General features: G+C 43.6%; 1 protein-coding gene across 2 annotated transcripts in view; it reads left to right on the top strand.

Moving 5' to 3' along the window:
• The window catches only part of pid1 (phosphotyrosine interaction domain containing 1), a 133,182-nt gene that overhangs the window by 55,222 nt on the left and 63,657 nt on the right, over positions 1-14,303 (top strand). For both annotated transcript variants that reach the window (XM_043702801.1, XM_043702800.1), the window contains exon 2: positions 1,719-1,865. In XM_043702801.1, coding sequence (XP_043558736.1) covers positions 1,731-1,865 — 135 coding nt within the window. In that variant the 5' untranslated portion in view covers positions 1,719-1,730. The remainder of the gene's footprint in view (positions 1-1,718; positions 1,866-14,303) is intronic.

Genomic DNA, 14,303 nt, shown 5'->3' with positions numbered 1-14,303 from the left:
AAGGATTGTCCTGTAAACCCGCTAAGCGTGCCCAAGCCATTATTACATTCTTTGTGGTGATGTTTCTTCCAGTTCCAACTTGCCAGTAATAGGTCTACCTCATACCCAGTTTTTCAGAACAGAAAGTGAGCTGTTTTCAGTGATTCTTTGTTCTTTGGGATTTTTCTTTCATCTCAGAAAGACAACATGGAAAGATCTTTAGAAGAGCTTGCCAGAACTTGTACCAGTTGTATAGACTTGATGGGCTGAAGGGCCTCATCTGTACTGTGTGATTATGATTGAGACACTCATTGAGCATTTCTAATATGGACATTAAAGAACTTGCTGTGGTTTTAAACCTTTGTCATTCTGTGCTGGATTGCTGGTTTACGAATATTGCTCCTTGTGAAATGCACCAAAACTTTGGTCTTTTATCAAGATTTTTGATTTCACTTAGAGAATAAAGTAGGATTAAGGCTGTGCTTTGTCCCTCTTTTTGTTTTAATGGTATTCTTTCTTTCGACATAAACAGACATTGTTCAGTACAACTCATTTGAAAGTATGACGGGGAAATGTAATACTTAATAGAATTAAAATCCTTTGGAATTGAAAATGATCTAAGATCTAATAAAAACCTGCAGGGCAGGCAAAATGAAACCATTCAAATTTACAAGTGTCCATATATGTCCTTGTATATTGATCCAAACCTCATAAAGGACTTTAAAATCCATCCAGTGTGTGAACTATGTTGCCCCATCGAGTGTTAGGATACAGCTCACAAAACTGTATTTCATAAGACGTGGCTTCCAGCTGGAAGTGAATGTTGCTAATCGAATATCCAATGGTTCCTAGGTCAGAACTTAAGGGAATTCATCTGCAGTACGCAACTCAGTCCATAATTGCCTGCACGTGACAACCAAATAATGGAGATACGGAGAAAAGTCCTTCTACAATGCGTTCAACTGAGGGCAGGCAATGGCCAAGTAGCATTATCACTGGCCTTATTAATCCATGAAACTCTGCTGATGAGCTGGGGACCTCGATTCAAATCCCAGCTTGGCAGATGATTGCATCTGAATTCATTAAAGGTCTGGAATTGACAATCTATTAATGACCATGAAGCCATTGCTGGAGGGAGAAAGCTGTCCATTAGGGAAGGAAACTGGGGGCCAAGACATGACCCCAGATCCACAGAAACGTGGTCAACTGCCCTTTCAAATGGCTTTGCACGTTACTCTGTTGTACCAATTGTTATAAAATCTCAAACCAGGATAGGTTGGAAGACGGTAGAAGTTTTATTAGCCCTTTCAGTGAACTCTTCATTATTGTATTTCTAATGTTTGCCGTCCAAATTATCCATCAGCTGCACAAAGCTTTTAAGCAAGACTTTTCCCGTTGCACAATGTTTACAGTTATATTTCATTTGTTATTGCTAATGAAAACAATTTTTTTCTGAAATATTTCACTGCTCCTCATTCCAACATTGATGCACCAATGGCTCAAGGGCAAATGATTTTCCAACTACCCATGTCATTGTCATGCATTAAATGTTGCTCTTATTTTGACATGCACAAAAACCTGAGGTCTTGATCTGCTGATTGGTTTTTTTTGCTAATTGTTAAAAAGAATTCCTCTTATAATCTTGCTGTAAGGATCCTCTTACTAAATGGAATTCCGATGTTGTTTAAAACAGTGAATGATAATTCAAAAATCACTCATTCATTCTTTTTGCATTCCAGCACTTTCAGACCATGCTGAAAACAAAGCTGAATGTTCTGACCCTTCGGAAAGAGCCCTTACCGACGGTCATCTTTCATGAACCTGAAGCTATCGAATTGTCCCCCACAGCTCCTCCAAAGAATGGCCCTTTTTATACAGAGCGCAAGGTTTGTTCTAACTCTGAGTGATATGGGGTCATGCTGATGCTGCTATTTTTAGAGTAACAATGTGCCATTTATTACTGACAATATTTCCCAGGCTGAGACAGGAATATGCTTCTTTTTATTCCTTAACCTCAGTGTAGCGTTTACTGTCTGAACAGAGTGCCAGTATCCATCCCACACAACTGGTCTCTTCAGAGCACACCAACCGGTAAATGGTTGTTGAGTCTTTCGACGTTACCTCAGACCTACACGTAGAGTTATTTGGCTTCTACAATAGTGTACTTCCCAGCAGGTTTCAGTTTTCAGAGAAAGTGAGTGTGATCAGAGAGCCAGCAGGTAAATATGAGGATGGCAAATGCTCAGGGTATAAGCAAGCACCTTATCCTTTATCTCTGTCAGTTTTGTGAAAATCCATGATAAATATTGAAAATTAAATAAATTGCTTTCTCCCATCAATTGTAAGAATTGCAGTTGAAATATAATTCAGCAGAAACCCTTTTTCCTCAGAGTCGGAGAGGGAGATTATGTCAGTCACAAATTCTCCGTTTTGGTGTCAACAAAGTGAGAGAGTGCAGCTGCGCTGCTTTAATTAAAAACACACCAAACTTTTTCATTTCATTCACAGGAAACTGGGTCCAGCATTTATTGCTTGTCCCTAGTTGCCCCTTGAGAGGGTGAGGGGTGAGCAGCCTTCTTAAACCACTGCAGTCCACCTGCTGTAGGTAGACCCACAATGCACTTTAGAGAGCGGATTGGAGAATTTTGACCCAGTGACAGCTACAGTTTTAATCTGTGTTCTGTAATCATTGTTACAATGGTTGACAATGGAAATTTGGGATAGAATTTGATCCAAGGAAGGGACATGCAAATTGGCAAAAATAAACCTGTGGATTGGGGGCAAGTTAGATTTCAGCAAAAAAGAATAAAGGGGATGATTAAGAGGGGGAAGTATTGTGTAAGCTTGTAGGGAAACCTATAAATTGATTGTAAATGTTTCTGTAGGTGTGTGGAGAGGAACAGTTTCCATGGATTGGAGGGTGGCTAATCTTTATTTAAAGAGCAGTTGGAAAAAAACTTGGGAATTATAGACCAGTTGAGCCTGACCATATGTTGAGGAAAGTGTTAGAGTCCAATATAAAAGACTTAATAGCTGAGCACTTAGAAAACAGGGAGAGGATTGGACAGAGTTAGCATGGACTTACAAAGGGGAAATCATTCTTGACAAATCTATAGGAATCTTTTGAGGGTGTAAATAATAGAGTTGATCGGGGGAGCCAGTGGTTGTGGTTAATTTGTACTTTCAGAAGGTTTTCCATGTAAGAGATTAGTGTGTAAAATTAAAGAGAATGGGATTGAGGGTAGCAAACTACATGGACAGGGAACTGGTAGGCAGACTGGAGCCAAAGAGTAGGGATAAGCATGTGTTTTTCTGAGTGCCAGGTAGTGACTAATGGGGTACCGCAAGGATCAGAACTTGGGTCCAGCTATTCACAATGTATAGTAATGATAATGAGGTGGGAACTCATCATAATATCTCCAGGTTTGAGAGTGACTCAAAGCTAGGTGGGACTACAAGGAGGACGCAGCGTTACTTTGTTGTGATTTGGACAAGCTGAGTGACTGGGCAAATCCATGGCAGATGCAGTATAATGTGGATAAATGTGAAGTTATCCACTTAGGTAGCAAAAACAGGAAGACAGATTATTATCTGAACGGTGATAGATTTGGAAAGGGCAAGGTGCAACAAGACTTGGTGTCCTTGTACACCAGTCGCTGGAAGTAAGTTTTGCAGGGGTTTGTACCTTTGGTCTCCTTATCTGAGGAAGGATGTTCTGGTGATCGAGGGAGTGCAGTGAAGGTTTACCAGATGGATTCTGGGATGGCAGGACGGATGTATGAGAAGATGCTGTAGCTTAGAAAAATGAAGGGAGATTTCACAGAAACCTATAAAACTCTAACAGAGCTAGATAGGATAACCACAGCAAGGATGTTCTTGATGACTGGGGAGTCCGGAGCCGGACGGTGGTGCGTGTATGGAATGAGCTGCTAGAGGAAGTGGTGGAGGCTGGTACAATTACAGCACTTAAAAGGCATCTGGATGGGTATATGAATAGGAACGGTTGAAAGTGTAATGCTGGCAAATGAGACTAGATTAGGATATCTGGTCGGCATGGACGAGTTGGACCAAAGGGTCTGTTTCTGTGCTGTATGACTGTAAGTCAGGAGAATTGGGTAGTTCATTTTAATATCCACATCCTGCGCTATGATTGGGTGAGAGCACAAAAGGTATGAGGAGAGGGTGAGGTCAGCTCCTGTGGAATGTAATCAACATGGAGAGTGAATACAAAAGTAAACTCCTGCAGAAACCAGAGACCTGAACCACAAACATTAGCAGCTGGAAGTACTCAGCAAGTGTGGAGAGAGAAACTTCACGTCAATGCCCTGCTATCAGAAATAATGCAACAATAGAGCTGTATTTTCATATTGCATTAAGAAATCCTTATAGCACCATGGCTCAGTGGTTAGCACTGCTGCCTCATAGTACCAGGGTCTCAGGTTTAATTCCAGCCTTGGGTGACTGTCTGTGTGGAGTTTGCACATTGTCTGTGTGGGTTTACTCCAGCAATCCAAAGATGTGCAAGTCAGATGAATTGGCCATAGTGTTAGGTGCCTTAGTCGGAGGGAAGTGGGTCTGGGTGGGGGGTTACACTTCAGAGGGTCGGTGTGGACTTGTTGGGCCGAAGGGCCTGTTTCCACACTGTAGGGAATCTAATTTATTAAGAAATCCTTGTTATATGCTCTGAAAAAGTTTATCAATATGAAATATATTCATGTATCTACTAGAGACCAAGAATAGTTTCTTAAGCCCGTAGTGTTAGGTAAGGTGGTAAATGTAGGGGTATGGGTGGGTTGCGCTTCGGCGGGGCGGTGTGGACTTGTTGGGCCGAAGGGCCTGTTGCCACACTGTAAGTAATCTAATCTAATCTAAAGCCCAATGACACGTTAGTGATAGACTGAGATTAACTCCCTGTTTCTTATTTGATTGAATTGTCTGGTGGGTCATGCAAGAGAATTTGTTACACCATAATAAGGTGAAGTAGCCATCGTCTCACTGGACCGCTCCCCCAGGGGAGAGAACCTGTGGTGGTTTAACTTGAGGCTCAGTGTGCCTCTGACAAAGGGAGTCCTTTGTGATCTGCTCAGCTCTGGTGGGAATGGAACCCATGCTGTTGGCATTCACCCTGCTGTATAAACGAGCCATGCAGTCAACTGAGCTAACCAACTGCCCCAAGACTGTGCCAGCATACTAGTTACTTTGGGGATGGGTTAGATGGAAAATACAAGTCGCAGAGGTAAAGCTGTAGCTGTTAGGAGAGATTAGACAAACTTGGTTTGCTTTCTCTTGAACATCAGAGTCTGAGGGGCAACCTGGTATACATGTGCAAAATTATGAAAGGCACAGATAGAATGGATGATCAGTCCTTTTCCCAGGGTAGAAATGTCAATTACTAGGGGACATAGGGTTAAGGTAAAAGGGAGTAAGTTCAAAGGAGGTGTGAGAGGCAAGTTATTTTTTACACAGAGGATACATAGAACATAGAACATAGAACAGTACAGCACAGAACAGGCCCTTCAGCCCACGATGTTGTGCTGAGGGTTAATCCTAATGTAAAATAAAATAGCCTAACCTACACACCCCTCAACTCGTTGCTGTCCATGTGCATATCCAGCAGGGGCAGTAAGTGTCTGGAATGTGCTGCCAGAGGAGGTGGATATAGTAGCAATGTTTAAGAGGCATCTTGACAGACACATGAGTAGAAAAATGTGGTGCTGGAAAAACACAGCAGGCCAGGCAGCATTTGAGGAGCAGGAGAATCAAGGTTTCGGGCATAAGCCCTTCTTCAAGCTTTTGCCTGAAACGTCGATTCTCCTGCTCCACGGATGCTGCCTGGCCTGCTGTGTTTTTCCAGCACCACATTTTCCAGCTCTGGTCTCCAGCATCTGCAGTCCTCGCTTTCCCCTAGACACATGAGTAGGCAGCGAATAGAGGGATATAGACCACATAGGGGCAAAAAGGATTCAGTTTAGAAGGGCAACATGTGACAGCACAGTCTTGGTGGGCCGAAGGGCCTGTTCTGTGCTGTTTTGTTCTTTGTTCAACAGCAGTTGCTTCAGTACATCAGATTTATATTGTAAATTCAAATATGGTCATGATTAGAGAGTTAGACCTCTGCTAAGATGAAGAACGCTGGGATTTTGCAATTAGCCTTTAAGTATGTTTTAATGTATTTTACATTCTTCTGATTTTTTTTAAAAATTGTTTCATTCCAACAAGCTAAAAGCTGTGGACAGGCAACTTGTTTCAAAGAAAATAGAACAATTGGCCCAGTCCTGTGACAGCATTGGCCAGAAAAGCTGCTGTTCATGGAAAAAGCAGAAACCCTGTTGACCCTTACCTAACTCAGAAAGTTATTGCAATAGGACACTTTGATTCTATTGCCTGGTCGATGACCCCAGCTGAAATTTCGCTGACTCGACTTTTTCTCAGATGGGCAGCCTAACCCCGGCGAACACCTTTAAATGTAAAATATTTGCACAAACCAAATGAACCACAAAAGGCCACCCAATTCAAACAAGGAAAGTCCGAATGTGCAGCGATAGGGGAGGTGAGGGCCCAGTGGTATTATCGCTGGGCTGTTAATCCAGAGACCCAGGTAATGCTCCAGTGTCCTGGGTTCAAGTCCCGCCACAGCAGATGGTAGAATTTGAATTCAATAAAAACCTGGAACTAAGAGTATAATGATGAACACAAATCCATCGCTGTTTGTTGGAAAACCCCATCTGGTTCACCATTGTCTTTTAGGGAAAGAAACTGCCATCCATACCTGATCTGGCCTACATGTGACTCCAGACCCACAGCAATGTGGTTGACTCTTAAATATCCTCTGGGCAATTAGGGATGGGCAATGGAGCCAGTAGCTTAGCTTGATTGGTGATGCCAACAGCATGGGTTCAATTCCCGCACCAGCTGAGCTTATCGTGAAGGATTCTCCTTCTCAACCTCTCCCCTCGCCTGAGGTGCGGTCACTCACTAGCAGTCGACTCTGACTAATGAGAGAGCAGCTGTATTTACCTACAGGGTTACTCACCTCTTGCTGACTAAGGTATTTTGAGCTGAGTGGTCTTTATCGGTGTGGACTGATCCCATGATCCACAGCGAGGTGCTACCTTGTGGTTTCCAACCGTGTGAATGGCGCACTGTTCAAAACCAGGGACTGAGTGAGATGTGTGGGAGGACAGAATAATGTTTATGGGGATTTCACAATCTTAAAATGTGTTCCTCATGAAGTCCTACCACAATTATTCAAAGTCTGCACCCAAGAGATATACAGTGTTTGCTGTTGAGAACGCTGGCTATCCTTCACCAAACATTCTTCACTGGATGAACTGCTGCTTGTATTTTGGTCAATGCTTCAGTTGCACTCCCTGAGGGCTGGTCACATTGACGTGTCACCATCTCCTAAGCTACCAACCTGTACCGTGCTAACCACCAATGTACCTCTGTCAATGATTACAACATCGTTCACTGAGCAGAGCAAGTGCCTTCTTAATTCCCTCTTTCCCACAGTAATTTATTCTTCGTTATGATTTGAGCTGCCCTTACGTCTCACATATAGGAACAGCCCCGTCAGCCTGTTCAATGAGATGGGTTTGTTTCTGCTTAACTGATTGGAATTACCTGTTCAACTGTTCCACTGCTACACAAACCCAGTTGACTCAGTTTTGACTGTGAGTAACTTCAAAATGTTGCCTGAACTCCCCAATGTCTCGTTAAGAGATAAGGGGGTTGGTAATCTGTCAGTAAGGCTTCCCTCTGGGAAACACAAGTCCCATTACTGGTGGGATCACTAAGAGGTCTGTCTCTCCCAAAGTGTATTTCTTCAGGAATGACGTGCAGGTTCAATGATTACAAAGGTCTGGCAATCGCTGTCCTTGGTGCGGGCCATCCTCTGCTCATGTCATGGATATTCCTGAAAAATATCAGGAAAAAATTCCAGCGAATTGATCCAAGCACAGCTCCCAGCTCCTTGCTCCTTGCCACATGCAGCCTGGCTCAATCAGAACTCTCCGCTGAAATGCTCCACGTTAATTCCAACAGCCCAGCCGCCTACAGCTCAGGGTTTTACATATCGAACCACAACAGTTGACGCAGGAATACTTGTGTTCACCCACTTCAAATCAGATTGGAATTGTGTGAAAGCAGGGTGACCTCTTCTTCAATTCTCTGCCTGAAGTCAGGACTGATTCATGTCCCGGCAACGCCCACGTCCCGGCAACTCCCATCCCAGCAATCCCCATCCCGGCAACGCCCACGTCCCGGTAACGCCCACATCCCAGCAATCCCCATCCCAGCTTCAACATGGAACAGCTCATTAGCTGTCAGTGCAGAAGTAGGCTATTCGGCCCATTGAATCTGCTCCACCATTTGAAAGGACCATGGTTCATCTGATCATCCTCAACTCCACTTTCCTGGTTTTTTTTATTAATCCCCTGTAACTTTTGCCTCTACCCACCGCAGTTGATATGGAACTCCAAGCCCTTGATGTTGGCACCAATCGATCCACTTCGTTGCCCAACCAGCTGGCCTGCTCAGGGATATGAATTGCTAGCGAGTTTTGAGAAGATTTGTAGCTCAGGTTGAGATTGATAAAAGGCAGGATGATAAAAGCAGATAATTATCATTCTTGGAACTACAAGGAACATGTAACACAAGTTTATTAAGAATGATGATTATAAAGTTTAAATTAGATTCCCTACAGTGTGGAAACAGGCCCTTCAGCCCAACAAGTCCACGCCGACCCTCCAAAGAGTAACCCACCCAGGCCCATTCCCTCTGACTAATGCACCTAACGCTATGGGAAATTTAGCATGGCCAGTTCACCTGACTTGCACATCTTTGGACTGTGGGAGGAAACCGGAGCACCCGGAGGAAACCCACACAGAGAGAATGTGCAAACTCCACACAGACAGTAGCCCAAGGCTGGAATCGAACCTGGGTCCCTGGCGCTGTGAGACACCGTGTAGATGGTTCCATATTGGTGTCAAAAAATCTGAATGGGCAGCACCCATTAGCCTCAGGAACATAGAGCAGCAGTGAGCCATTTGGCCCCTCTATCCTGTCCCACCATTGTGGATCATGGCTTTCCCACACTATCCCCAAATCCTTTGATGTCATTAACATCTTGAAATCTATTGATCCCTGTCTTGAACATCCTTCATAACTGAGCTTTGTAGTCCCGTGGGTTAGAAAATGCCAAAGATCCGTCACCTTCTGAATGAAGGAATTCCTCCTTTAGCACAGTTTGATGTGACTTCCCCTTTCATTCTAGACTCACCAGACAACACAAACAGCGTTTGGAGTCCTACAAAGTCCCAGTAGGTAATAGACATGAGGCTGGAGAAACACAGCAGGTCAGACAGCATCCGAGGAGCAAGAGAGTCCCAGTCAGGACTGGGACTGAAGACGGGTCTCAGCCTGAGACGCTGACTCTCCTACCCCGCGGGTGCTCTCTGACCTGCTGTGCTTCTCCAGCTCCTCATCTACTGACTCTGGCTTCCAGCATCTACAAGCCTTACTGTCTCCTAACCTATTAGCTAAGCTTAGAAGAAGGAGTTGCACATTTCAGACAGCGATGAGGAAGAATCTCTTCTCTGAGGGGATAGTGAATCTGTGGGATGCTCTATCACAGAGGGATAACCCACCCTTGACAGCCCTCTGTGATAGAGCACTCCACAGATTCACTCCCCTCTGAGAGAAGAGATTTCTCCTCATCCCTGTCTTAACCAATCAGCTCCTTATTCTGGAATATATTCAGGGCTGAGAGAGAGGGATTTTTAATCAGTAAGGGAATCGAGAAAAGGCAGCAAAGTGGAATTGAGGGCTATCAGGTTACAGAGCAGTCTCAATGGGCTGAATGGCTTGCATTTGCCCCTATGTCTTACGCCGTAGCAATGTCAGTGTTAGAGTGTGTGCAGGAAGTAGGTGATGTGATATAGAGAGCAGGCACATACAGAGCTCCTTGATCTTGCAGGCCTAACAGTCCTAAGCTTTCAAGTGTTCTAAACTTTATAAAGAAGGTCATCGTTGCTGATGAAGAATGTTGAGAAACACTTAAATCAAACCACAAGAGAGCTCAAAGTGGTTTTCCTGAGACATACCATTTGAGCTCGTCAAACTATAATTCACTTTCTATCAGCTACTGCTTGTTAGCTTATCTTAAATACATGCCTCATCCGACTATCCAACCAAAGGAGCTCTGCATATGTTTCCGTTTGTCTAGACCTATAGATAATATGTTTAAGGGGATTCACTCACTCCCACAGGAACTGAATTCCTTTGTGCATGGTCTGATATGTTACCTTCTAATGTCAATTTTCCTGAAAATGCAAATACTTTGAAACTATTCTGCTTTATTTATATGTTTCGGCCACTTTAAACCTAAAGTGCTTTTGTGATTCGGTCTGTGTCATAGCACCAGGACAGTAAGATGGTTGTATAGTCTGACTGTAACAGTGCTGACCATTTTCTGTCAAAGATATTTTCTAATTAATCTGAGCCCAGTTGGTATAACACATCTTTGGAGCAGCTGGGACTTGAACCCAGGCCTCCTGGCTCAAAGGTATGGATACTACCACTGCACTGGGGATTATTGCTGGATTGTTCATGTCCTAGGGATCCGTGTTCGAATCCTGCCACGGCAGATGATGGAGTGTGAATTCAGTAAAAATCTGGAATTAAGAGTCTAATGATGACCATAGATCTATTGCCAATTGTTGGGAAAAGCCCTTAATGTCTTTTAGGGAAAGAAACTGCCATCCTTACCTGCTCTGATCTACATGTGACTCCACACCTACAGCAATGTGGTTGACTTTTAAATGCTCTCTGGGCAATTAGGGATGGGCAATAAGTGCTGCTAAGCCAGCAACATCCTCATCCTGTGAATGAATAAGGGTAAGAAAAGCACACAGGCCCCATTTCTGTCTAATATGTACATTTCCAATTGAAATCAGCTTTAACGTCTACCTTAGTTTCTCAAGCCCTTACACATGTTCCTGCTGAGTATTGCAAATACCTACAGTAATTGTCATTATTAAAAAAAATCTCAAAATCCACCAGTAACCTTTTTGAAACAGCTACTGAACACACTTTTAGGTTTGTAATGGTGGTGCACCTTTTTAATTGACAGCATGCCCTGTGGTAATGTGCTCCATGGCAACTGTCTGCAGATTGGGATGGTTTGCCATTTCAATTTCAGAGAAAACACGATGTAATGAGAACTAGAGGTGTGTGTTGGCTTGCTCGAAATGTAACCAATTTATCAAACTTAATTTCATGATCTTCCATGGCTACAATCTCTAGGTGGCTAGTCCAGATCCATGGTTCATTCCCTGCAATTATAAAAGACACAGAATTCTTTATATGTTCATCAGCAAAATATAATAATCTATGAAGCAAAATATCTTGTTGGATTCCATCTACTGAGCGTGCTGCTTTGCAAAATAAAATCAAAGAACTGCAGATGTTGGGAAATCAGAAACAAAAACAGAAATTGTTGCAAGGTCTCAGCCGGTCTGGCTACATCTGTGGAGTTAACGTTTCGGGTCCAATGACCCTCTTTCAGAACTTTGTTCGGTTTATCTCTGAACCTGCACTTCAGTCCCACATTCTGAAGTTTTTCAGGTATACAACCCTTATTTGTAAAATCTTGAAGTTGTGAATTCTTCATTTATAACGATGGGGTCCTTAGATGGGTGTGACCCAACAAGGTGCATCAAGCTGTATTTAGGAATCAAGTACAATGTACTCAGCTGTAATTTATAAAAACTTAACTAAAGCCCAGTGAAGACAGTACACATTTTTTATCCCCTTCAAGGCCAGGGTTGCCTGCACCTAGTGATGCCTTCATTGCCAATTCTTATTCCTAATCCAGAGGGTGTTCTGTTTCTTCACAAGGAATGTTTTAAATGAACTGTTTCCAGATTAGAGTGTTAGGGAGTTGCCACCCCTTTGTTATAGGAGTCCTGCAGCCTGAACAAAGGCCTATCAATATTGTCCTGCAGCCTGAACAAAGGCCTATCAATATTGTTCAGGCTATTGAAGCTAACTTTTCATTGTGACACTCCTTTTAGACACATTAAGTTGTATAATCCATCCTTATATCGAAAATGTCATATAAACTGTGATCCCTACATCCCCGGGAATATTAAGCGATTAGGGACAAATCTTTCTCATTTCAAATAGTCATAGAGATGTACAGCACAGAAACAGACCCGTTTCGATCCAACCCGTCCATGCCAACCAGATATCCCAACCCAATCTAGTCCCATCTGCCAGCACCCGGCCCATATCCCTCCAAACCCTTCCTATTCGTATACCCATCCAGATGCCTTTTAAGTGTTGCAATTGTACCAGCCTCCACCACTTCCTCTGGCAGCTCATTCCATACACGTATCAACCTCTGAGTCAAAGCGTTGCCTATTAGGTCTCTTTTACATCTTTCCCCTCTCACCCTAAACCTATGCCGTCTAGTTCTGGACTCCCCCACCCCAGGGAAAAGACTTTGCCTATTTACCCTATCCATGCCCCTCATGTTTTTATAAACCTCAATAAGGTCACCCCTCAGCCTCCGACGCTCCAGGGAAAACAGCACCAGCCTGTTCAGCCTCTCCCTATAGCTCAAATCCTCCAACCCTGGCAACATCCTTGTAAATCTTTTTGAACCCTTTCAAGATTCATAACATCTTTCCAATAGGAAGGAGACCAGAATAGCACACAATATTCCAACAGTGGCCTAACCAATGTCCTGTACAGCCGAAACATGACCTCCAAACTGCTGTACTCAATACTCTGACCAATAAAGGAAAGCATAGCAAACTCCTTCTTCACTATCCTATCTACCACTTTCAAGGAGATGTGAACCTGCACTCCAAGGTCTCTTTGTTCCTAGGACCTGACCATTAAGTGTATAAGGTAAAAACAATGACTGCAGATGCTAGAAACCAGATTCTGGATTAGAGGTTCTGGAAAAGCACAGCAGTTCAGGCAGCATCCGAGGAGCAATAAAATCAACGTTTCTGATGAAGGGCTTTTGCCCGAAACGTCGATTTTACTGCTCCTCGGATGCTGCCTGAACTGCTGTGCTTTTCCAGCACCTCTAATCCATTAAGTGTATAAGTCCTGCTAAGATTTGCTTTCCCAAAATGCAGCACCTCACATATATCTGAATTAAACTCCATCTGCCACTTCTCAGCCCATTGTAATCTGAGGTAACCTTCTTTGCTGTCCACTACACTCCAATTTTGGTGTCATCTGCAAACTTACTAACCATACCTCTTATGCTCGCATCCAAATCATTTATATGAATGATGAAAAGTAGAGGACCCAGCACCGATCCTTGTGGCACTCCACTGGTCACAGGCCTCCAGTCTGAAAAACAACCCTCCACCAACACCCTCTGTCTTCTATCTTTGGGCCAGTTCTGTAGTTCTCCCTGTATTCCATGAGATCTAACCTTGCTAATCAGTCTCCCATGGGGAACCTGGTCGAATGCCTTCCTGAAGTCCATATAGATCACATCTTCTGCTCTGCCCTCATCAATCCTCTTTGTTACTTCTTCCAAAAACTCAATCAAGTTTATGAGACATGATTTCCTACACATAAAACCATGTTGACTATTCCTAATCAGTTAGGAGAAAGTGAGGACTGCAGATGCTGAAGATCAGAGCTGAAAAATGTGTTGCTGGAAAAGCGCAGCAGGTCAGGCAGCATCCAAGGAGCAGGAGAATCGACGTTTCGAGCATAAGCCCTTCTTCAGGAATCCTGACCTGCTGCGCTTTTCCAGCAACACATTTTTCAGCTCTATTCCTAATCAGTCCTTGCCTTTCCAAATACATATACATCCTGTCCCTCCCAACAACTTGCCCACCACCAGCGTCAGGCTCACTGGTCTATAGTTCCATGGCTTGTCTTTACCACCCTTCTTAAACAGTGGCATCACGTTAGCCAACCTCCAGTCTTGCGGCACCTCACCTGTGACTATCGATGATACAAATATCTCAGTAAGAGGCCCCACAATCACTTCTTTAGCTTCCCACAGAGTTCTAGGGTACACCTGATCAGGTCCTGGGGATTTATCCACTTTTATGCATATCATGACATCCAGCACATCCTCCTCTGTAAATGGACATTTTTCAAGGTGTCACCATCTATTTCCCTACAGTTTATATCTTCCATATCCTTTCCCACAGTAAATACTGATGCAAAATACTCATTTAGTATCTGCCCCATCTCCTGCGGCTCCACACAAAGGCCACCTTGCTGATCTTCGAGGGGCCCTGTTCCCTCCCTAGTTACCCTTTTGTCCCTAATGTATTTGTAAA

This window comes from Chiloscyllium plagiosum, chromosome 13 (genome assembly GCF_004010195.1).
Source record: "Chiloscyllium plagiosum isolate BGI_BamShark_2017 chromosome 13, ASM401019v2, whole genome shotgun sequence".
Lineage (NCBI taxonomy): Eukaryota > Metazoa > Chordata > Chondrichthyes > Orectolobiformes > Hemiscylliidae > Chiloscyllium > Chiloscyllium plagiosum.
The sequence above is the reverse complement of the archived record's forward strand: the minus strand, read 5'-3'. Positions and strand labels throughout refer to the sequence as shown.